The 24,469-nt window shown below is 42.3% G+C and overlaps 1 protein-coding gene across 3 annotated transcripts in view; it reads right to left on the minus strand.

Annotated features, from left to right (window-relative positions):
- Positions 1 to 24,469, minus strand: part of LOC117406833 (von Willebrand factor A domain-containing protein 3B-like) — an 86,272-nt gene that overhangs the window by 50,904 nt on the left and 10,899 nt on the right. For 2 of the 3 annotated variants that reach the window (XM_059029492.1, XM_059029491.1), the window contains exons 7-20: positions 24,047 to 24,210; positions 23,554 to 23,678; positions 22,240 to 22,356; positions 21,361 to 21,557; positions 20,934 to 21,088; positions 19,853 to 19,991; positions 19,615 to 19,746; positions 18,971 to 19,069; positions 17,299 to 17,481; positions 15,775 to 15,905; positions 12,815 to 12,990; positions 12,268 to 12,411; positions 11,203 to 11,260; positions 9,779 to 9,935 (exon numbers count right to left, since the gene is read on the minus strand). In XM_059029492.1, coding sequence (XP_058885475.1) covers positions 9,779 to 9,935; positions 11,203 to 11,260; positions 12,268 to 12,411; positions 12,815 to 12,990; positions 15,775 to 15,905; positions 17,299 to 17,481; positions 18,971 to 19,069; positions 19,615 to 19,746; positions 19,853 to 19,991; positions 20,934 to 21,088; positions 21,361 to 21,557; positions 22,240 to 22,356; positions 23,554 to 23,678; positions 24,047 to 24,210 — 1,977 coding nt within the window. The remainder of the gene's footprint in view (positions 1 to 9,778; positions 9,936 to 11,202; positions 11,261 to 12,267; positions 12,412 to 12,814; positions 12,991 to 15,774; positions 15,906 to 17,298; positions 17,482 to 18,970; positions 19,070 to 19,614; positions 19,747 to 19,852; positions 19,992 to 20,933; positions 21,089 to 21,360; positions 21,558 to 22,239; positions 22,357 to 23,553; positions 23,679 to 24,046; positions 24,211 to 24,469) is intronic. The other variant, XM_059029493.1, reaches the window with a different exon arrangement.

The following is a 24,469-nucleotide window of genomic DNA, read 5'->3' on the forward strand; positions in this document are numbered from 1 at the left end:
GATCAGTATGTATGGATATTCATACGAGCACCTGCACTAGATCAGTATGTATGGATATTCATACGAGCACCTGCACTAGATCAGTATGTATAGATATTCATACGAGCACCTGCACTAGATCAGTATGTATGGATATTCATACATCCACCTGCACTAGATCAGTATGTATGGATATTCATACGAGCACCTGCACTAGATCAGTATGTATGGATATTCATACGAGCACCTGCACTAGATCAGTATGTATGGATATTCATATATCCACCTGCACTAGATCAGTATGTATGGATATTCATACGAGCACCTGCACTAGATCAGTATGTATGGATATTCATACGAGCACCTGCACTAGATCAGTATGTATGGATATTCATACGAGCACCTGCACTAGATCAGTATGTATGGATATTCATATATCCACCTGCACTAGATCAGTATGTATGGATATTCATACGAGCACCTGCACTAGATCAGTATGTATGGGTATTCATATATCCACCTGCACTAGATCAGTATGTATGGATATTCATACGAGCACCTGCACTAGATCAGTATGTATGGATATTCATACGAGCACCTGCACTAGATCAGTATGTATGGGTATTCATATATCCACCTGCACTAGATCAGTATGTATGGATGTTCATACATCCACCTGCACTAGATCAGTATGTATGGATATTCATACGAGCACCTGCACTAGATCAGTATGTATGGATATTCATACGAGCACCTGCACTAGATCAGTATGTATGGATATTCATACGAGCACCTGCACTAGATCAGTATGTATGGATATTCATACATCCACCTGCACTAGATCAGTATGTATGGATATTCATACATCCACCTGCACTAGATCAGTATGTATGGATATTCATACGAGCACCTGCACTAGATCAGTATGTATGGATATTCATACGAGCACCTGCACTAGATCAGTATGTATGGATATTCATACATCCACCTGCACTAGATCAGTATGTATGGATATTCATACGAGTACCTGCACTAGATCAGTATGTATGGATATTCATACATCCACCTGCACTAGATCAGTATGTATGGATATTCATACGAGCACCTGCACTAGATCAGTATGTATGGATATTCATACATCCACCTGCACTAGATCAGTATGTATGGATATTCATACGAGCACCTGCACTAGATCAGTATGTATGGATATTCATACATCCACCTGCACTAGATCAGTATGTATGGATATTCATACATCCACCTGCACTAGATCAGTATGTATGGATATTCATACGAGCACCTGCACAAGATCAGTATGTATGGATATTCATATATCCACCTGCACTAGATCAGTATGTATGGATATTCATACGAGCACCTGCACTAGATCAGTATGTATGGATATTCATACGAACACCTGCACTAGATCAGTATGTATGGATATTCATACATCCACCTGCACTAGATCAGTATGTATGGATATTCATACGAGCACCTGCACTAGATCAGTATGTATGGATATTCATACATCCACCTGCACTAGATCAGTATGTATGGATATTCATACGAGCACCTGCACTAGATCAGTATGTATGGATATTCATACATCCACCTGCACTAGATCAGTATGTATGGATATTCATACGAGCACCTGCACTAGATCAGTATGTATGGATATTCATACGAGCACCTGCACTAGATCAGTATGTATGGATATTCATACATCCACCTGCACTAGATCAGTGTGTATGGATATTCATACATCCACCTGCACTAGATCAGTATGTATGGATATTCATACGAGCACCTGCACTAGATCAGTATGTATGGATATTCATACATCCACCTGCACTAGATCAGTATGTATGGATATTCATACGAGCACCTGCACTAGATCAGTATGTATGGATATTCATACATCCACCTGCACTAGATCAGTATGTATGGATATTCATACGAGCACCTGCACTAGATCAGTATGTATGGATATTCATACATCCACCTGCACTAGATCAGTATGTATGGATATTCATACGAGCACCTGCACTAGATCAGTATGTATGGATATTCATATATCCACCTGCACTAGATCAGTATGTATGGATATTCATACGAGCACCTGCACTAGATCAGTATGTATGGATATTCATACATCCACCTGCACTAGATCAGTGTGTATGGATATTCATACATCCACCTGCACTAGATCAGTATGTATGGATATTCATACATCCACCTGCACTAGATCAGTATGTATGGATATTCATACGAGCACCTGCACTAGATCAGTATGTATGGATATTCATACGAGCACCTGCACTAGATCAGTGTGTATGGATATTCATACATCCACCTGCACTAGATCAGTATGTATGGATATTCATACGAGCACCTGCACTAGATCAGTATGTATGGATATTCATACGAGCACCTGCACTAGATCAGTATGTATGGATATTCATATATCCACCTGCACTAGATCAGTATGTATGGATATTCATACGAGTACCTGCACTAGATCAGTATGTATGGATATTCATACGAGCACCTGCACTAGATCAGTATGTATGGATATTCATACGAACACCTGCACTAGATCAGTATGTATGGATATTCATACGAGCACCTGCACTAGATCAGTATGTATGGATATTCATACGAGCACCTGCACTAGATCAGTATGTATGGATATTCATACGAGCACCTGCACTAGATCAGTATGTATGGATATTCATACGAGCACCTGCACTAGATCAGTATGTATGGATATTCATACGAGCACCTGCACTAGATCAGTGTGTATGGATATTCATACATCCACCTGCACTAGATCAGTATGTATGGATATTCATACGAGCACCTGCACTAGATCAGTATGTATGGATATTCATACATCCACCTGCACTAGATCAGTATGTATGGATATTCATACATCCACCTGCACTAGATCAGTGTGTATGGATATTCATACATCCACCTGCACTAGATCAGTATGTATGGATATTCATACGAGCACCTGCACTAGATCAGTATGTATGGATATTCATACATCCACCTGCACTAGATCAGTATGTATGGATATTCATACGAGCACCTGCACTAGATCAGTATGTATGGATATTCATACATCCACCTGCACTAGATCAGTATGTATGGATATTCATACGAGCACCTGCACTAGATCAGTATGTATGGATATTCATACATCCACCTGCACTAGATCAGTGTGTATGGATATTCATACATCCACCTGCACTAGATCAGTATGTATGGATATTCATACGAACACCTGCACTAGATCAGTATGTATGGATATTCATACGAGCACCTGCACTAGATCAGTATGTATGGATATTCATACGAGCACCTGCACTAGATCAGTATGTATGGATATTCATACGAGCACCTGCACTAGATCAGTATGTATGGATATTCATACGAGCACCTGCACTAGATCAGTATGTATGGATATTCATACATCCACCTGCACTAGATCAGTATGTATGGATATTCATACGAGCACCTGCACTAGATCAGTATGTATGGATATTCATACGAGCACCTGCACTAGATCAGTATGTATGGATATTCATATATCCACCTGCACTAGATCAGTATGTATGGATATTCATACGAGCACCTGCACTAGATCAGTATGTATGGATATTCATACGAGCACCTGCACTAGATCAGTATGTATGGATATTCATACGAGCACCTGCACTAGATCAGTATGTATGGATATTCATATATCCACCTGCACTAGATCAGTATGTATGGATATTCATACGAGCACCTGCACTAGATCAGTATGTATGGGTATTCATATATCCACCTGCACTAGATCAGTATGTATGGATATTCATACGAGCACCTGCACTAGATCAGTATGTATGGATATTCATACGAGCACCTGCACTAGATCAGTATGTATGGGTATTCATATATCCACCTGCACTAGATCAGTATGTATGGATGTTCATACATCCACCTGCACTAGATCAGTATGTATGGATATTCATACGAGCACCTGCACTAGATCAGTATGTATGGATATTCATACGAGCACCTGCACTAGATCAGTATGTATGGATATTCATACGAGCACCTGCACTAGATCAGTATGTATGGATATTCATACATCCACCTGCACTAGATCAGTATGTATGGATATTCATACATCCACCTGCACTAGATCAGTATGTATGGATATTCATACGAGCACCTGCACTAGATCAGTATGTATGGATATTCATACGAGCACCTGCACTAGATCAGTATGTATGGATATTCATACATCCACCTGCACTAGATCAGTATGTATGGATATTCATACGAGTACCTGCACTAGATCAGTATGTATGGATATTCATACGAACACCTGCACTAGATCAGTATGTATGGATATTCATACGAGCACCTGCACTAGATCAGTATGTATGGATATTCATACATCCACCTGCACTAGATCAGTATGTATGGATATTCATACGAGCACCTGCACTAGATCAGTATGTATGGATATTCATACATCCACCTGCACTAGATCAGTATGTATGGATATTCATACATCCACCTGCACTAGATCAGTATGTATGGATATTCATACGAGCACCTGCACAAGATCAGTATGTATGGATATTCATATATCCACCTGCACTAGATCAGTATGTATGGATATTCATACGAGCACCTGCACTAGATCAGTATGTATGGATATTCATACGAACACCTGCACTAGATCAGTATGTATGGATATTCATACATCCACCTGCACTAGATCAGTATGTATGGATATTCATACGAGCACCTGCACTAGATCAGTATGTATGGATATTCATACATCCACCTGCACTAGATCAGTATGTATGGATATTCATACGAGCACCTGCACTAGATCAGTATGTATGGATATTCATACATCCACCTGCACTAGATCAGTATGTATGGATATTCATACGAGCACCTGCACTAGATCAGTATGTATGGATATTCATACGAGCACCTGCACTAGATCAGTATGTATGGATATTCATACATCCACCTGCACTAGATCAGTGTGTATGGATATTCATACATCCACCTGCACTAGATCAGTATGTATGGATATTCATACGAGCACCTGCACTAGATCAGTATGTATGGATATTCATACATCCACCTGCACTAGATCAGTATGTATGGATATTCATACGAGCACCTGCACTAGATCAGTATGTATGGATATTCATACATCCACCTGCACTAGATCAGTATGTATGGATATTCATACGAGCACCTGCACTAGATCAGTATGTATGGATATTCATACATCCACCTGCACTAGATCAGTATGTATGGATATTCATACGAGCACCTGCACTAGATCAGTATGTATGGATATTCATATATCCACCTGCACTAGATCAGTATGTATGGATATTCATACGAGCACCTGCACTAGATCAGTATGTATGGATATTCATACATCCACCTGCACTAGATCAGTGTGTATGGATATTCATACATCCACCTGCACTAGATCAGTATGTATGGATATTCATACATCCACCTGCACTAGATCAGTATGTATGGATATTCATACGAGCACCTGCACTAGATCAGTATGTATGGATATTCATACGAGCACCTGCACTAGATCAGTGTGTATGGATATTCATACATCCACCTGCACTAGATCAGTATGTATGGATATTCATACGAGCACCTGCACTAGATCAGTATGTATGGATATTCATACGAGCACCTGCACTAGATCAGTATGTATGGATATTCATATATCCACCTGCACTAGATCAGTATGTATGGATATTCATACGAGTACCTGCACTAGATCAGTATGTATGGATATTCATACGAGCACCTGCACTAGATCAGTATGTATGGATATTCATACGAACACCTGCACTAGATCAGTATGTATGGATATTCATACGAGCACCTGCACTAGATCAGTATGTATGGATATTCATACGAGCACCTGCACTAGATCAGTATGTATGGATATTCATACGAGCACCTGCACTAGATCAGTATGTATGGATATTCATACGAGCACCTGCACTAGATCAGTATGTATGGATATTCATACATCCACCTGCACTAGATCAGTATGTATGGATATTCATACGAGCACCTGCACTAGATCACTATGTATGGATATTCATACGAGCACCTGCACTAGATCAGTATGTATGGATATTCATACATCCACCTGCACTAGATCAGTATGTATGGATATTCATACGAGCACCTGCACTAGATCAGTATGTATGGATATTCATACGAGCACCTGCACTAGATCAGTATGTATGGATATTCATACATCCACCTGCACTAGATCAGTATGTATGGATATTCATACATCCACCTGCACTAGATCAGTATGTATGGATATTCATACGAGCACCTGCACTAGATCAGTATGTATGGATATTCATACGAGCACCTGCACTAGATCAGTATGTATGGATATTCATACGAGCACCTGCACTAGATCAGTATGTATGGATATTCATACATCCACCTGCACTAGATCAGTATGTATGGATATTCATACGAGCACCTGCACTAGATCAGTATGTATGGATATTCATACATCCACCTGCACTAGATCAGTATGTATGGATATTCATACGAGCACCTGCACTAGATCAGTATGTATGGATATTCATACATCCACCTGCACTAGATCAGTATGTATGGATATTCATACATCCACCTGCACTAGATCAGTATGTATGGATATTCATACGAGCACCTGCACTAGATCAGTATGTATGGATATTCATACGAGCACCTGCACTAGATCAGTATGTATGGATATTCATACATCCACCTGCACTAGATCAGTATGTATGGATATTCATACGAGCACCTGCACTAGATCAGTATGTATGGATATTCATACATCCACCTGCACTAGATCAGTATGTATGGATATTCATACGAGCACCTGCACTAGATCAGTATGTATGGATATTCATACGAGCACCTGCACTAGATCAGTATGTATGGATATTCATACGAGCACCTGCACTAGATCAGTATGTATGGATATTCATACATCCACCTGCACAAGATCAGTATGTATGGATATTCATACGAGCACCTGCACTAGATCAGTATGTATGGATATTCATACGAGCACCTGCACTAGATCAGTATGTATGGATATTCATATATCCACCTGCACTAGATCAGTATGTATGGATATTCATACGAGTACCTGCACTAGATCAGTATGTATGGATATTCATACGAGCACCTGCACTAGATCAGTATGTATGGATATTCATACATCCACCTGCACAAGATCAGTATGTATGGATATTCATACGAGCACCTGCACTAGATCAGTATGTATGGATATTCATACGAGCACCTGCACTAGATCAGTATGTATGGATATTCATACATCCACCTGCACTAGATCAGTATGTATGGATATTCATACGAGCACCTGCACTAGATCAGTATGTATGGATATTCATACGAGCACCTGCACTAGATCAGTATGTATGGATATTCATACGAGCACCTGCACTAGATCAGTATGTATGGATATTCATACGAGCACCTGCACTAGATCAGTATGTATGGATATTCATACATCCACCTGCACAAGATCAGTATGTATGGATATTCATACGAGCACCTGCACTAGATCAGTATGTATGGATATTCATACGAGCACCTGCACTAGATCAGTATGTATGGATATTCATACATCCACCTGCACAAGATCAGTATGTATGGATATTCATACGAGCACCTGCACTAGATCAGTATGTATGGATATTCATACGAGCACCTGCACTAGATCAGTATGTATGGATATTCATACATCCACCTGCACTAGATCAGTATGTATGGATATTCATACGAGCACCTGCACTAGATCAGTATGTATGGATATTCATACATCCACCTGCACTAGATCAGTATGTATGGATATTCATACATCCACCTGCACTAGATCAGTATGTATGGATATTCATACGAACACCTGCACTAGATCAGTATGTATGGATATTCATACATCCACCTGCACTAGATCAGTATGTATGGATATTCATACGAGCACCTGCACTAGATCAGTATGTATGGATATTCATACATCCACCTGCACTAGATCAGTATGTATGGATATTCATACGAGCACCTGCACTAGATCAGTATGTATGGATATTCATACGAGCACCTGCACTAGATCAGTATGTATGGATATTCATACATCCACCTGCACTAGATCAGTATGTATGGATATTCATACGAGCACCTGCACTAGATCAGTATGTATGGATATTCATACGAGCACCTGCACTAGATCAGTATGTATGGATATTCATACATCCACCTGCACTAGATCAGTATGTATGAATATTCATACGAGCACCTGCACTAGATCAGTATGTATGGATATTCATACGAGCACCTGCACTAGATCAGTATGTATGGATATTCATACGAGCACCTGCACTAGATCAGTATGTATGGATATTCATACATCCACCTGCACTAGATCAGTATGTATGGATATTCATACGAGCACCTGCACTAGATCAGTATGTATGGATATTCATACGAGCACCTGCACTAGATCAGTATGTATGGATATTCATACGAGCACCTGCACTAGATCAGTATGTATGGATATTCATACATCCACCTGCACTAGATCAGTATGTATGGATATTCATACGAGTACCTGCACTAGATCAGTATGTATGGATATTCATACGAGCACCTGCACTAGATCAGTATGTATGGATATTCATACGAGCACCTGCACTAGATCAGTGTGTATGGATATTCATATGAGCACCTGCACTAGATCAGTATGTATGGATATTCATACATCCACCTGCACAAGATCAGTATGTATGGATATTCATACGAGCACCTGCACTAGATCAGTATGTATGGATATTCATACATCCACCTGCACTAGATCAGTATGTATGGATATTCATACGAGCACCTGCACTAGATCAGTATGTATGGATATTCATACGAACACCTGCACTAGATCAGTATGTATGGATATTCATACGAACACCTGCACAAGATCAGTATGTATGGATATTCATACGAGCACCTGCACTAGATCAGTGTGTATGGATATTCATATGAGCACCTGCACTAGATCAGTATGTATGGATATTCATACATCCACCTGCACTAGATCAGTATGTATGGATATTCATACGAACACCTGCACTAGATCAGTATGTATGGATATTCATACGAGCACCTGCACTAGATCAGTATGTATGGATATTCATACATCCACCTGCACTAGATCAGTATGTATGGATATTCATACGAGCACCTGCACTAGATCAGTATGTATGGATATTCATATATCCACCTGCACTAGATCAGTATGTATGGATATTCATACGAGCACCTGCACTAGATCAGTATGTATGGATATTCATACGAGCACCTGCACTAGATCAGTATGTATGGATATTCATACGAGCACCTGCACTAGATCAGTATGTATGGATATTCATACGAACACCTGCACTAGATCAGTATGTATGGATATTCATACGAGCACCTGCACTAGATCAGTATGTATGGATATTCATATATCCACCTGCACTAGATCAGTATGTATGGATATTCATACGAACACCTGCACTAGATTAGTATGTATGGATATTCATATATCCATCTGCACTAGATATACAGTACACCTCCCACCTGGGGACCAATTACTTGTCATTGATATAGTCCAATTCAGAATCTGCAGGGTTTTCCATTGTAATTAAAGAAATCAGAGACTCACCTCATCAAACACCTTAGAACAAACGTGCTTGTCCAATATGGGAATGTATTTTGCGGTCTGCGGCACAGCTGTAGGTGCCAAGGCATCCATGATGGTGAGCCTTCTGGCAACCAAACCATTGGTTTGAAGCCAGCGAGCTGAGGACATGTCCAAAGACCTTCAAGAGAGAAAAGACAAGTTAAAAGGGCCTCTTGTGACCAGTAAGCACACACACAAACACAGTGAATAAAAGACATAATTATACATTCGGAGACATAACATAAGAAATGAAGCGGTCGATTTGATCAGCCTCTATCCTGCTCGGATAAGCCCGCCCCGGGGAATACTCTGAATTGGATCAGAAAGCAATGTGTGGTTCTTGGGATTGTAACAAACAGGAAGTCGAGGGGATTCCCTGGGGCTGTGCAATGCTATAACAAAAGCCAGCTTTGACTTCACAGCAGGGCACAGTTGATCAGATCCATTTCATCTGTGTTATATGACTCAGTGCTTCATCTATTGCAGTGTTTGTTAGAGACAGTGTACTATGTACAGTAGAAAATAATCCATAAAAACATTTAGAAAGTGTGTTTGCACAGGAATGAAGCAAAGTTATGAAGCAGGATACAAATGCAGAAATAATCCATGTCCACTTCCACCCTATGGTGTAAAGCATGTTAACCCATTCACTGAAGCACATCTATAAAACCTCAAAGCTGCATTCAAACAGCAGCAATGAATGTGTGCGTCTTGGTTTTCCACGGGTTAAAGACACTGCACTCCATCCACAGCGATGGTACACAGGGAGGAAGAGAAACAGTGACGTGAAACATCAAAATACATGTTTGTTGGGTTTTAAAAAACCTTGTTTCAGGGCACCTGTCTAAACTGATTGTTCTAAGTCATTGATTACTTAACCCAGCAGCCCTTTTCCTTTTTGTTGAGGCATCCTGGCAAATGAAGTCTTTTTGCAGACGTTTCAGTGGTAGGACTACATTTTTCTTTGTACCATTTTATCCCAGTATTTAAGCCATGGGGTACAAACTTGGGGTTATGTGGGGCCCAATATACTTTTCCATTTCCTTCACCACACGGCTCAAAAGCTTGTGCTGTTCTTGTTACAGGACACACGCACACACACACACACACACAAACACACACACACACACACACACACACACACACACAGAGTGTCTGCTGGCTTGCTGAGTTTGTAGTACTGCATTACTGTCCGAAGTACCTGGATCTTTTATTCAGACTAGAACAAGCATGTGTTGTGTTTAAAGAAAAAACAAGACATGTCTGTGTCCATTATTGTGTGTTATTTCATTCATTTACAGGGTATGCGTGTTGTTCATAAACCATCCAATCTCAACACTGTAACTTAATACTGCAGCTTGAGCTCCTCAAGATAATGAAAAGGCAAGCAGCGCTCGTGGACTCACTCCTTTGGTTTGCATTTTGCTTTCTTCTGAGTCTGTTTGTTTGCTGTTAAATGAAGTCCTGCAATAAGAAATGAAGCATTGATTAAACACAGGCTGACGTAATAATTATAGTACTAGAAGAGGCCACTCCACTGCAGTAATTAGCATTTACCACCTTGAAAAGATGAGAAGGGATTGGAATTGAGCTCTTAGAATCACGCTGCAGCATGAGCTGCTGATTTCATTTAAAGTAGAAATCTATCGATGATTCACAAAATAGTTCATTACAAAAAAGTACCCCTAATAATAATGTATAATATTAATATAAAACTCAATGGGCAACATTCTCAGATGGCCGTTATGCCAAAAGCAGCTGTAATATTTTGAACTGGTTCATTTTCTCCTGATTTAGTAGGTTGTTATTTTCTCAGCATGTTGACCTACCTAACAAGTAGATCAACATGAATCTCATGAAGTGCTTATTAGCATATGCATTCAGCTATCCTCAGGGCTACCATGTGATACTCTAATGTGTTATGTTACCATATTCCAGTTAGGTGTAATGTATGCCATATCTGCTTCAGTCAGTATCCCACATCGCTACGGTTGCATATTCAACATCGGAGCTATCAGTGTGATTAAAAAGCTGCTCACCATGACATGTATCAACAGAATAGTATAGAACAGGAACCAGCAATGACATGGACAAGCACAATTTGAGAAGCAATTCTCCAGATTAATGCAAGAATGTAATGTGACATGCAGATGGACACCTTGTATATCTCCAGAATCGTATCTTCTCAATAACTATAGTACTGTGTATACGTACATACATACATACATACATACATACATGCATCCATACACACACACACGCATGCAAGCACACACGCACGCACACACGCATACACACACACACACGCACACGCACACGCACACACACACGCACGCACGCACACACACACACGCACGCACGCACACACACACACACACATGCACGCACACACACAACCTTCTCCACTCTATCCACTCAGCAGGGGGTTTCTGCCTCGGTGGGGGAATTTGGGATGCACTTTCCAAACTTACCATTTAGTACTTGACTTTGTTTTGCTAAATTCCCTTTAAAAAGCTCCTGGGTTTCTGGCAGCATCCACTCCTGTAGAGCGCTGTCTTTGCCACTGATTCCCACACCATTGCTCAGAAATCGCAGCAGACTGGACCTTGTATAAGCTGCAATGAACACAAAGAGAGCATTTGTCAAAGAAGGACACTCAACCCCAGTGCTGTGCATTGCAGATGCATAATAATACTGAACACGGGTACTGGGTCTTTGCAGATCCTTTGATCTGTGGGTTTGATCCCTGTCCCTGTGGCTGCGATGAGAGGCTGGGGTCCAGGTGACTGCTGGCAGGGTTAGGGTTACCTCAACCCCAGTGCTGTGCATTGCAGATGCATAATAATACTGAACACGGGTACTGGGTCTTTGCAGATCCTTTGATCTGTGGGTTTGATCCCTGTCCCTGCGATGAGAGGCTGGGGTCCAGGGGACTGCTGGCAGGGTTAGGGTTACCTCAACCCCAGTGCTGTACATTACAGATGCATAAGAATACTGGGGTTTCCTTTCTTTTCCTACCTGCATGTCTAAGCTTCTGTCTTTGCAGATCCTTTGATCTGTGGGTTTGATCCCTGTCCCTGTGACTGCGATGAGAGGCTGGGGTCCAGGGGAGTGCCGACAGGGCTCTCTTAGCTACTTCAAGATCCTCAGCACTGGACTGAAGCATGGATGCACTGTGGGGTCTTTCCTGGTTTCTGGTAATAGAGAAAAACAAACCACTGGTACTAGGTATAGCCAGACCCTCATCTGGATGTTAACAATATCACAGAGGACAGTAACTTGTGTTAAATATCACAGATGACAATAGCTTGTGTTAAATCTCACAGAGGACAGTAACTTGTGTTGAATCTCAGAGTACAGTAACTTGTGTTCAGTGTCAGAGTACAGTAACTTGTGTTCAGTCTCAGAGTACAGTAACTTGTGTTGAATCTCACAGAGGACAGTAACTTGTGTTGAATCTCACAGAGGACAGCAGCATGTGTTAAATCTCACAGAGGACAGTAACTTGTGTTGAATCTCAGAGTACAGTAACTTGTGTTCAGTGTCAGAGTACAGTAACTTGTGTTCAGTCTCAGAGTACAGTAACTTGTGTTCAGTCTCAGAGGACAGTAACTTGTGTTCAGTCTCAGAGGACAGTAACTTGTGTTCAGTCTCAGAGTACAGTAACTTGTGTTCAGTCTCAGAGGACAGTAACTTGTGTTCAGTCTCAGAGGACAGTAACTTGTGTTGAATCTCAGAGTACAGTAACTTGTGTTGAATCTCAGCGTACAGTAACTTGTGTTCAGTCTCAGTGTACAGTAACTTGTGTTCAGTCTCAGAGGACAGTAACTTGTGTTGAATCTCAGAGTACAGTAACTTGTGTTGAATCTCAGCGTACAGTAACTTGTGTTCAGTCTCAGAGTACAGTAACTTGTGTTCAGTCTCAGAGGACAGTAACTTGTGTTGAATCTCAGAGTACAGTAACTTGTGTTCAATCTCAGCGTACAGTAACTTGTGTTCAGTCTCAGAGTACAGAAACTTGTGTTCAGTCTCACAGAGGACAGTAACTTGTGTTGAATCTCAGAGTACAGTAACTTGTGTTGAATCTCAGAGTACAGTAACTTGTGTTGAATCTCACCATACAGTAACTTGTGTTGAATCTCAGAGTACAGTAACTTGTGTTCAGTTTCAGAGTACAGTAACTTGTGTTCAATCTCAGAGTACAGTAACTTGTGTTCAATCTCAGCGTACAGTAACTTGTGTTCAGTCTCACAGAGGACAGTAACTTGTGTTGAATCTCAGAGTACAGTAACTTGTGTTCAATCTCAGAGTACAGTAACTTGTGTTCAATCTCAGAGTACAGTAACTTGTGTTCAATCTCAGCGTACAGTAACTTGTGTTCAGTCTCAGAGTACAGAAACTTGTGTTCAGTCTCACAGAGGACAGTAACTTGTGTTGAATCTCAGAGTACAGTAACTTGTGTTGAATCTCAGAGTACAGTAACTTGTGTTGAATCTCACCATACAGTAACTTGTGTTGAATCTCAGAGTACAGTAACTTGTGTTCAGTTTCAGAGTACAGTAACTTGTGTTCAATCTCAGAGTACAGTAACTTGTGTTCAATCTCAGCGTACAGTAACTTGTGTTCAGTCTCACAGAGGACAGTAACTTGTGTTGAATCTCAGAGTACAGTAACTTGTGTTCAATCTCAGAGTACAGTAACTTGTGTTCAATCTCAGAGTACAGTAACTTGTGTTCAGTCTCAAAGAGTACAGTAACTTGTGTTGAATCTCAGCGTACAGTAACTTGTGTTCAATCTCAGAGTACAGTAACTTGTGTTCAATCTCAGAGTACAGTGACTTGTGTTGAATCTCAGCGTACAGTAACTTGTGTTCAGTCTCACAGAGGACAGTAACTTGTGTTGAATCTCAGAGTACAGTAACTTGTGTTCAGTCTCAGAGGACAGTAACTTGTGTTGAATCTCAGCGTACAGTAACTTGTGTTCAATCTCAGAGTACAGTAACTTGTGTTCAATCTCAGAGTACAGTGACTTGTGTTGAATCTCAGCGTACAGTAACTTGTGTTCAGTCTCAGAGTACAGTAACTTGTGTTCAATCTCAGAGTACAGTAACTTGTGTTCAATCTCAGAGTACAGTAACTTGTGTTCAGTCTCAGAGTACAGTAACTTGTGTTGAATCTCAGCGTACAGTAACTTGTGTTCAATCTCAGAGTACAGTAACTTGTGTTGAATCTCAGAGTACAGTGACTTGTGTTGAATCTCAGCGTACAGTAACTTGTGTTCAGTCTCACAGAGGACAGTAACTTGTGTTGAATCTCAGAGTACAGTAACTTGTGTTCAGTCTCAGAGGACAGTAACTTGTGTTCAGTCTCAGCGTACAGTAACTTGTGTTCAGTCTCACAGAGGACAGTAACTTGTGTTGAATCTCAGAGTACAGTAACTTGTGTTCAATCTCAGAGTACAGTAACTTGTGTTCAATCTCAGAGTACAGTAACTTGTGTTCAGTCTCAGAGTACAGTAACTTGTGTTGAATCTCAGCGTACAGTAACTTGTGTTCAATCTCAGAGTACAGTAACTTGTGTTCAATCTCAGAGTACAGTGACTTGTGTTGAATCTCAGCGTACAGTAACTTGTGTTCAGTCTCACAGAGGACAGTAACTTGTGTTGAATCTCAGAGTACAGTAACTTGTGTTCAGTCTCAGAGGACAGTAACTTGTGTTGAATCTCAGCGTACAGTAACTTGTGTTCAGTCTCAGAGTACAGTAACTTGTGTTCAATCTCAGCGTACAGTAACTTGTGTTGAATCTCAGCGTACAGTAACTTGTGTTGAATCTCAGCGTACAGTAACTTGTGTTCAATCTCAGAATACAGTAACTTCTGTTGAATCTCAACGTACAGTAACTTGTGTTCAGTCTCACAGAGGACAGTAACTTGTGTTGAATCTCAGAGTACAGTAACTTGTGTTCAGTCTCAAAGAGTACCTGTTTTGTATCTGCTCGTCTCCATTGTGGTACCAATCCAACATCACGCACTCAGCTTGAAGCTTCAGTGCTTTGTCCAGGTCCTGCTTCCCCTGCTCCATTTCTTTCTTTAAAAGATACGTGTCTTCACTCTAATAAACAGAAAGCACAATAACTTCATTCAGAGCGCATTGATCGAATACTTTAACTGCTACAGCTTGAGGTCCTGGAATGAAATTCACAATGATATCAAGCTCCCATACGCAACAGTGTAAACCCAGAGAGGAATGGTACAGCATATTAAAAAACATGGAAAACCATGTGCAATGCATAGTAAACCATGGGCAATGCATAGTAAACCATGGGCAATGCATAGTAAACCATGGGCAATGCATAGTAAACCATGGGCAATGCATAGGAACCCATGTGCAATGCATAGGAAACCATGTGCAATGCATAGGAAACCATGTGCAATGCATAGGAACCCATGTGCAATGCATAGGAAACCATGTGCAATGCATAGAAACCCATGTGCAATGCATAGGAACCCATGTGCAATGCATAGGAACCCATGTGCAATGCATAGGAACCCATGTGCAATGCATAGTAAACCATGGGCAATGCATAGGAACCCATGGGCAATGCATAGGAACCCATGTGCAATGCATAGGAACCCATGGGCAATGCATAGTAAACCATGGGCAATGCATAGTAAACCATGGGCAATGCATAGGAAACCATGTGCAATGCATAGGAAACCATGGGCAATGCATAGGAAACCATGGGCAATGCATAGGAAACCATGGGCAATGCATAGGAACCCATGTGCAATGCATAGTAAACCATGGGCAATGCATAGGAACCCATGTGCAATGCATAGGAACCCATGGGCAATGCATAGGAAACCATGGGCAATGCATAGGAAACCATGGGCAATGCATAGGAAACCATGGGCAATGCATAGGAAACCATGTGCAATGCATAGGAACCCATGGACAATGCATAGGAAACCATGTGCAATGCATAGTAAACCATGGGCAATGCATAGTAAACCATGGGCAATGCATAGGAAACCATGGGCAATGCATGGTAAACCATAGGCAATGCATAGTAAACCATGGGCAATGCATAGGAAACCATGTGCAATGCATAGGAACCCATGTGCAATGCATAGGAACCCATGGACAATGCATAGGAAACCATGTGCAATGCATAGAAACCCATGTGCAATGCATAGGAACCCATGTGCAATGCATAGTAAACCATGGGCAATGCATAGGAACCCATGTGCAATGCATAGGAAACCATGGGTAACGCAGGGGAAACTGCAAAATTACTGTATTGATAACTATAGTACAAACAGTACCCTGATAGCTACAGTGCATACAGTACCCTGATTGCTACAGTGCATACAGTACCCTGATTGCTACAGTGCATACAGTACCCTGATAGCTACAGTGCATACAGTACCCTGATAGCAACAGTGCATACAGTACCCTGATAGCTACAGTGCATACAGTACTCAATGCCAGTGAAGACTGTTACCACAAATGGTTGAGGAGCTTGGGGCTCTATGATGTCACACTGGTAGCAATGGAACCTGCCCCCAGTCTCCTTGGAGAGCTCATGCAGGAACCTGGAGGCTTCCAGATCAGCACAGTGGAATGAGATGCTGTGAATGGGAACCGGAGGATGCAGATGCATCTGAGCCAGAATCGTCTTCGGAGGCTGTTTTATAGAAACAAGACACAAGGTTAGTCCATCTCCACGTCTGTGGAAGTCATGTGTCGGGGTCTCTTATCCCAGGTTAGTCCATCTCCACGTCTGTGGAAGTCATGTGTCGGGGTCTCTTATCCCAGGTTAGTCCATCTCCACGTCTGTGGAAGTCATGTGTCGGGGTCTCTTATCCCAGGTTAGTCCATCTCCACGTCTGTGGAAGTCATGTGTCGGGGTCTTTTATCCCAGGTTAGCCCATCTCCACGTCTGTGGAAGTCATGTGTCGGGGTCTCTTATCCCAGGTTAGTCCATCTCCACGTCTGTGGAAGTCATGTGTCGGGGTCTCTTATCCCAGGTTAGTCCATCTCCACGTCTGTGGAAGTCATGTGTCGGGGTCTCTTATCCCAGGTTAGTCCATCTCCACGTCTGTGGAAGTCATGTGTCGGGGTCTCTTATCCCAGGTTAGTCCATCTCCACGTCTGTGGAAGTCATGTGTCGGGGTCTCTTATCCCAGGTTAGTCCATCTCCACGTCTGTGGAAGTCATGTGTCGGGGTCTTTTATCCCAGGTTAGTCCATCTCCACGTCTGTGGAAGTCATGTGTCGGGGTCTCTTATCCCAGGTTAGTCCATCTCCACGTCTGTGGAAGTCATGTGTCGGGGTCTCTTATCCCAGGTTAGTCCATCTCCACCTCTGTGGAAGTCATGTGTCGGGGTCTCTTATCCCAGGTTAGTCCATCTCCACGTCTGTGGAAGTCATGTGTCGGGGTCTCTTATCCCAGGTTAGTCCATCTCCACGTCTGTGGAAGTCATGTGTCGGGGTCTCTTATCTTTGAGGGGTGTGAAGGTGAAGGTGAGTGGTGGCTCACACTGTCAAAGTGATTGATGCTATAATAAGAGACGCCCGACACACGCTGCTAGGTGTTGTTTTTTATTCTGTAATATGAACTGGGGTGATATCTATACACAAGGTAAGTATAGGAATTTCCACACATTATTAGCCCTGCTTTTCTCATATTTGATTTAGAATTATGTAAGCAAAGGCAATTATCTTGTCCATAGGTGTGTTCTGCAGGAGTGAGTAAAAAAAAAAAAAAAGATATATGATAGGATTTAGTTGAAATGCAGTTTAAATTCAGGTCATACTCTGGTAGCACACTGGCACTGAAACGATACCGTGGTATCGCAATAGAGTCCCAGTGTATATTCATCACACCATCTACCAAATTCACCAACGGCTCATAACACTGTATCTGACCTTATGCCACTACTGCCCCTTATTACAGGACCAATGCATTGAAGATCAGTAGGTAAAGCTGAGCCCAGCTCAGCCTGTGTTGCCTTGGCTTGCATGAACACTTCAGGAATCTGGGTTTTATCCAGCATATACAACACATATTATTCATCTAATCCTTTTTATTATTCCAGATACTCAGTGCAATTGGCTGCATCTACTTTCTTGTAGCCCTGGTGTTTGGCATGTGGTCGTCTTGCTTGCGAGTACCTGATCCGGTCTCCCATCGCTGAGGAGGTAGACCGCGTGAGTTCCAGGATCAGCCAGGGCCAGCCTCAGAGCTCCCAGTGTGTCTGTAGAACCGCCCACCTGCAGCAAACCACCAATCAGATTCCACTCTCAACAAACACATTGTTCCAGGGCTCTCTCACAAACACTATTGTCTTTCAATTGACTCCTAGTCTTCAGAGAACGACTGCAATCACCTAGCCACGCTATTGAGAGCCTGCTGTATTTCAATGACTATTAATGTTCAGCTTTATAGGTGTTGCTTTTCCAAGCTGAAATATTCCTCGCTATGCACCTCCCTGTTGTAGGGTTTCCAGTGAAGCTCAGCACTCTGTAATTATCCGTTGACAAATCCTTGCATCTTATTTACTGGCACTGATAGCTGTATGCGAGGAACTTGCTTGTGCATTTTCCACATTTAAATGAAACCCCCTGGAGGATTTATTTTAAAAAAAGTCAAAGACACAAACACAGCATTTTACTGAAATGTTTACTTGAATGATTTCTCCTTTTTCATGCTGTACCCCATATGGCTTTGAAATAGTTTTTACAAATTTCAGAAATGCACTTCCTAGTAAAGTGCTCATGTTTCAATGTTTTTGGATAGTCTGTAAATGTGTGCTTACCTTAAACCCTTTTACCCAAAGCCAGGCATTTTCCAGATTGTGTTCATTGACTTCTGCCAGTCGATCGCGCCAGGCGACAGCGCGGGAATCAAACTTCACGAAGTTCACTTTGCTTTTGTGTCGGAGTTGTTCCTGTAAATGATGCAGAGCTAACAGTTTATATGTGATGTTGCATGCAGTGGCGATTCTAAAAAATCACAACCTCATAAAATTATCAAGGGGCACTACTGTTTTTAACCTGCATAAGCTGGAAGATTTTGTCCTTCACTGTTGGCAGCTTGTCCTTCATAGATTCCGAAGTGTCTATGAGGACGTACACCTGATCCTCAAGAACTGTTCCAAACAGCTCCCTGCTGCCAGTCTGAAGCCAGTCAAGCCTGCCATGAGAGGAACGTTATTCTAATCTCTATTATAATCCACTAGACAGAAACCTGCATGTTTCATGATGCGAATGATACCCGGCCACCATCTTACTATGGCACATCTGCAAAGCATCATTCCTGCTTCGCCTTGTTTTTGTCGTGCTTTTACTATGCTTTGGCCGTAGCTACTCAAAGTGTGTCATGCTGTTCCAAGGCTTCTCCTCACCACATGATCTCCAGTGGCAATGTAGTGACCTGTAAGGGGCAACGGCAGCACAAAGGCAGGTGCAATTGGTAGAGTCATGCAACAGGGTTCAGTTTTCATATTTATAATATAAGAAGGGAATGATGCTCATCTGGTAACTCTGTGAAGTGCTAGGGTGCCATTTAGGACGATTGTGCTGTGTTTGTTCCAAATCTACTCTACTGTACTAAAGACTTGCCTACAGGCAAAAGCACATGTGTGCTTGTTAACTGGCCATTGTGGTTGCATGTTATTCAATAATGTGTTGCTCACATCACTACACATGCTGTAAAAACCATATACAGTATAGCAAGCAGCTGCAAATAATGTGGGATGTCACTGCATATCTCCATTCAACATTGAATAACGTGGGATGTCACTGCATATCTCCATTCAACACTGATACATTAATAACGTGGGATGTCACTGTATATCTCCATTCAACATTGATACATTAATAACGTGGGATGTCACTGTATATCTCCATTCAACACTGACACATGAATAACTGCTGATTGGTACCTTTCATTTCCAGTTTAACTCTACAGATCAAAACCTTCTAAAGACCATTAAATGCAATTCATTTCATCAAGCAATATATTTCATGGTCTTTCTTCACACAAAGGAATACAACTGCATGTCCATGTGAAACACAGGAGGTGTAGAAACAGCAGCACTCTACAGTGTCATGTTTAAGTCACTAATTTGCTGACCTTTTCTGTAAGTGATCAAGAGCTGTCTTCATCCTTCCTTCATACCACTTACACTTCTCGGCAGTGATATACATGTGGACCACTGATCCATCTCTCCACTTTGTGTGAGCAAATTTGTCGCAGTATTTGGCATTGACAAGCTTGTCTTTCTTTTCCTGATGGGAGCAAAATAATGACAATTTACAGCATTTATACTGAAGCTATAGCTTATATCCTCTCAAGACTGCCACCTCTATGGGACTGTTCAGGGGTTTCTAAAGGGTTGGATTGAGGTCAGGGTCAGGGTCAGGGTCAGGGTCAGGATCAGGGTCAGGATCAGGGTCAGGGTCAGGGTGGCCAGATTAATATTTAGGGACATATCCTTACCTGGCAGATAATGTAGGGTTTGGTTGGGGATGAATTGATACGTCTAGAGTTTATTACTCACAGCATCGGTGTGCAAGCTCTCATCAGCTGGCTTGGATTTCACATCAACGACACCATCAGAATGGGGAAAGGCGCAATCGCCTAGAGCATCGTAAAATAACAGCTTCTGTGCTTTCAAGCCATACTTCCGCAGCCAGTCCCTGGAGCTCACGCAGTCCTCCGACTTCGGCATGTCAGGGTGCTTTGAAATCATAGCCTCTAAAAATAAATAAATACACAGAAAAACAAGAAATCTCCCAGGATGTACAGAAATATCACGCCATCTGGAATCTTTCAGTTTACTGTTTCCATGCTGCCGAGTGCATCGCATCGTGTAGGAGAGACGGGGTCAGTCAGTACACTTTGAATGTGTGCAATACTCCGAGTGCATCGTGTGGGAGAGACGGGGTCAGTCAGTACACTTTGAATGTGTGCAATACTCCGAGTGCATCGTGAAGGAGAGACGGGGTCAGTCAGTACACTTTGAATGTGTGCAATACTCCGAGTGCATCGTGTGGGAGAGACAGGGTCAGTCAGTACACTTTGAATGTGTGCAATACTCCGAATGCATTGTGTAGGAGAGACGGGGTCAGTCAGTACACTTTGAATGTGTGCAATACTCCGAGTGCATCGTGTGGGAGAGACAGGGTCAGTCAGTACACTTTGAATGTGTGCAATACTCCGAATGCATTGTGTAGGAGAGACGGGGTCAGTCAGTACACTTTGAATGTGTGCAATACTCCGAGTGCATCGTGTAGGAGAGACAGGGTCAGTCAGTACACTTTGCTGCAAGTGGTCTGGATCTCCACGAAATCTCTGTCATGGCTGCTGTGGGGAATGGCACCGTATTGAGCAGAGATAATACTTTATCAATACAATAATATTCTTTTGTGAAAGTTACCGTGACCCCCTATTGGCTGAGGAACTTCCAGTACAAGAGCCTGAACATGTGCCAGAGTGTTCCTGGCTTCCTCCATCTCTCTCCAAATCAGGAACACGTCTTCCCTGACGCCAGCTCCTGTGGGGGAAGAGCAGGCAGCGATGGAGACGGAGCACATGCCAGAGATGCATTTCACTGTTGTGCTCGATGCACTGCAATTACAGCGTGTGTGGAGACGGTCTCACAGAAAGAGCAGCTGTTACTCTGTGTGGAGACTGTCTCACAGAAAGAGCAGCTGTTACTCTGTGTGGAGACGGTCTCACAGAAAGAGCAGCTGTTACTCTGTGTGGAGACGGTCTCACAGAAAGAGCAGCTGTTACTCTGTGTGGAGACGGTCTCACAGAAAGAGCAGCTGTTACTCTGTGTGGAGACTGTCTCACAGAAAGAGCAGCTGTTACTCTGTGTGGAGACGGTCTCACAGAAAGAGCAGCTGTTACTCTGTGTGGAGACTGTCTCAGAGAAAGAGCAACTGTTACTCTGTGTGGAGACTGTCTCACAGAAAGAGCAGCTGTTACTCTGTGTGGAGACTGTCTCACAGAAAGAGCAGCTGTTACTCTGTGTGGAGACTGTCTCACAGAAAGAACAGCTGTTGCTCTGTGTGGAGACGGTCTCACAGAAAGAGCAGCTGTTACTCTGTGTGGAGACGGTCTCACAGAAAGAGCAGCTGTTACTCTGTGTGGAGACTGTCTCACAGAAAGAGCAGCTGTTACTCTGTGTGGAGACTGTCTCACAGAAAGAGCAGCTGTTACTCTGTGTGGAGACTGTCTCACAGAAAGAACAGCTGTTGCTCTGTGTGGAGACGGTCTCACAGAAAGAGCAGCTGTTACTCTGTGTGGAGACTGTCTCACAGAAAGAGCAGCTGTTACTCTGTGTGGAGACTGTCTCACAGAAAGAGCAGCTGTTACTCTGTGTGGAGACTGTCTCACAGAAAGAGCAGCTGTTACTCTGTGTGGAGACTGTCTCACAGAAAGAGCAGCTGTTACTCTGTGTGGAGACTGTCTCACAGAAAGAGCAACTGTTACTCTGTGTGGAGACTGTCTCACAGAAAGAGCAGCTGTTACTCTGTGTGGAGACTGTCTCACAGAAAGAGCAGCTGTTACTCTGTGTGGAGACGGTCTCACAGAAAGAGCAGCTGTTACTCTGTGTGGAGACGGTCTCACAGAAAGAGCAGCTGTTACTCTGTGTGGAGACTGTCTCACAGAAAGAGCAGCTGTTACTCTGTGTGGAGATTGTCTCACCGGTTGTTACTCTGTGTCAGTCTCAGAAGGGCATTACCTGGGGGTACACCTCCAACAGGTCTTCTTGGTGCCTGGAGAGCTGAGCCATGCACACCACTCTCTCCACCCGCAATACACAAAGCATCTTCTGCATAATCAAACATTTCAGCGAAAGCATGGAACCTAGAGAAACATCACTCTCAGCGTTTTAAAATGTGTAGTAGCATTTATTCATCAAAAAATCAATAGCACCAAAATGAAGCTTGATTTTGCATACGCTAACTCCAACCCTAACCCTAACCCTAACCCTAACCCTAACCCTAACCCTAACCCTAACCCTAACCCTAACTCAGCTTCAGCTTTTAGATTGTGCTTAAGTTTGGGTGACGATCCCAATCCTGGTTAAGCATTAATAATCAGAATACAGCAGAACAACTCCCAGTGGCAGATGGTAAAAAGCGTTTAATAATATATGCTACACTCTCCTGCAAACCTTTCTGTATCTTCCATCCTTGCTAAAAACAGATAGTATACGATTCCAGGTGTCTTACCTCCCGGCAGTCCGGTGGGATAAATCCTTTAAGAGCTTTATAGTTCCTTCATGTTTGGCATTGAATGATACAGTGTGGACGGGGCACATGCTGGGAAACGCTGTCAACAGATCCACCATAGCTTCTTTAAAATCCCCCGCAGCAAAGAGATAAACGGCTTCAACCTAAAAGAAACATCCCATAGAATGATTTAAAAAACAGCAGGATACAGATTCATGCTACAAATGACCAGCTGGATGTTAATATATCACTTTTGAATGACTGCTATAGAGTGATAATCAGAAAACCAAAGAAACAACTCTGTTTAAAAATCGAACGCTGTTTTCAACTTTGTATCTGTCCAGGAAGCTGAAACCGATATCTACTCACAATTAGCAGCACAGCCTTTAGCAGTCCCCCCTTTCTTATTACCTTGCTTCTCTG

The sequence above is a fragment of the Acipenser ruthenus genome, chromosome 8 (assembly GCF_902713425.1).
Source record: "Acipenser ruthenus chromosome 8, fAciRut3.2 maternal haplotype, whole genome shotgun sequence".
Classification (NCBI taxonomy): Eukaryota; Metazoa; Chordata; class Actinopteri; order Acipenseriformes; family Acipenseridae; genus Acipenser; species Acipenser ruthenus.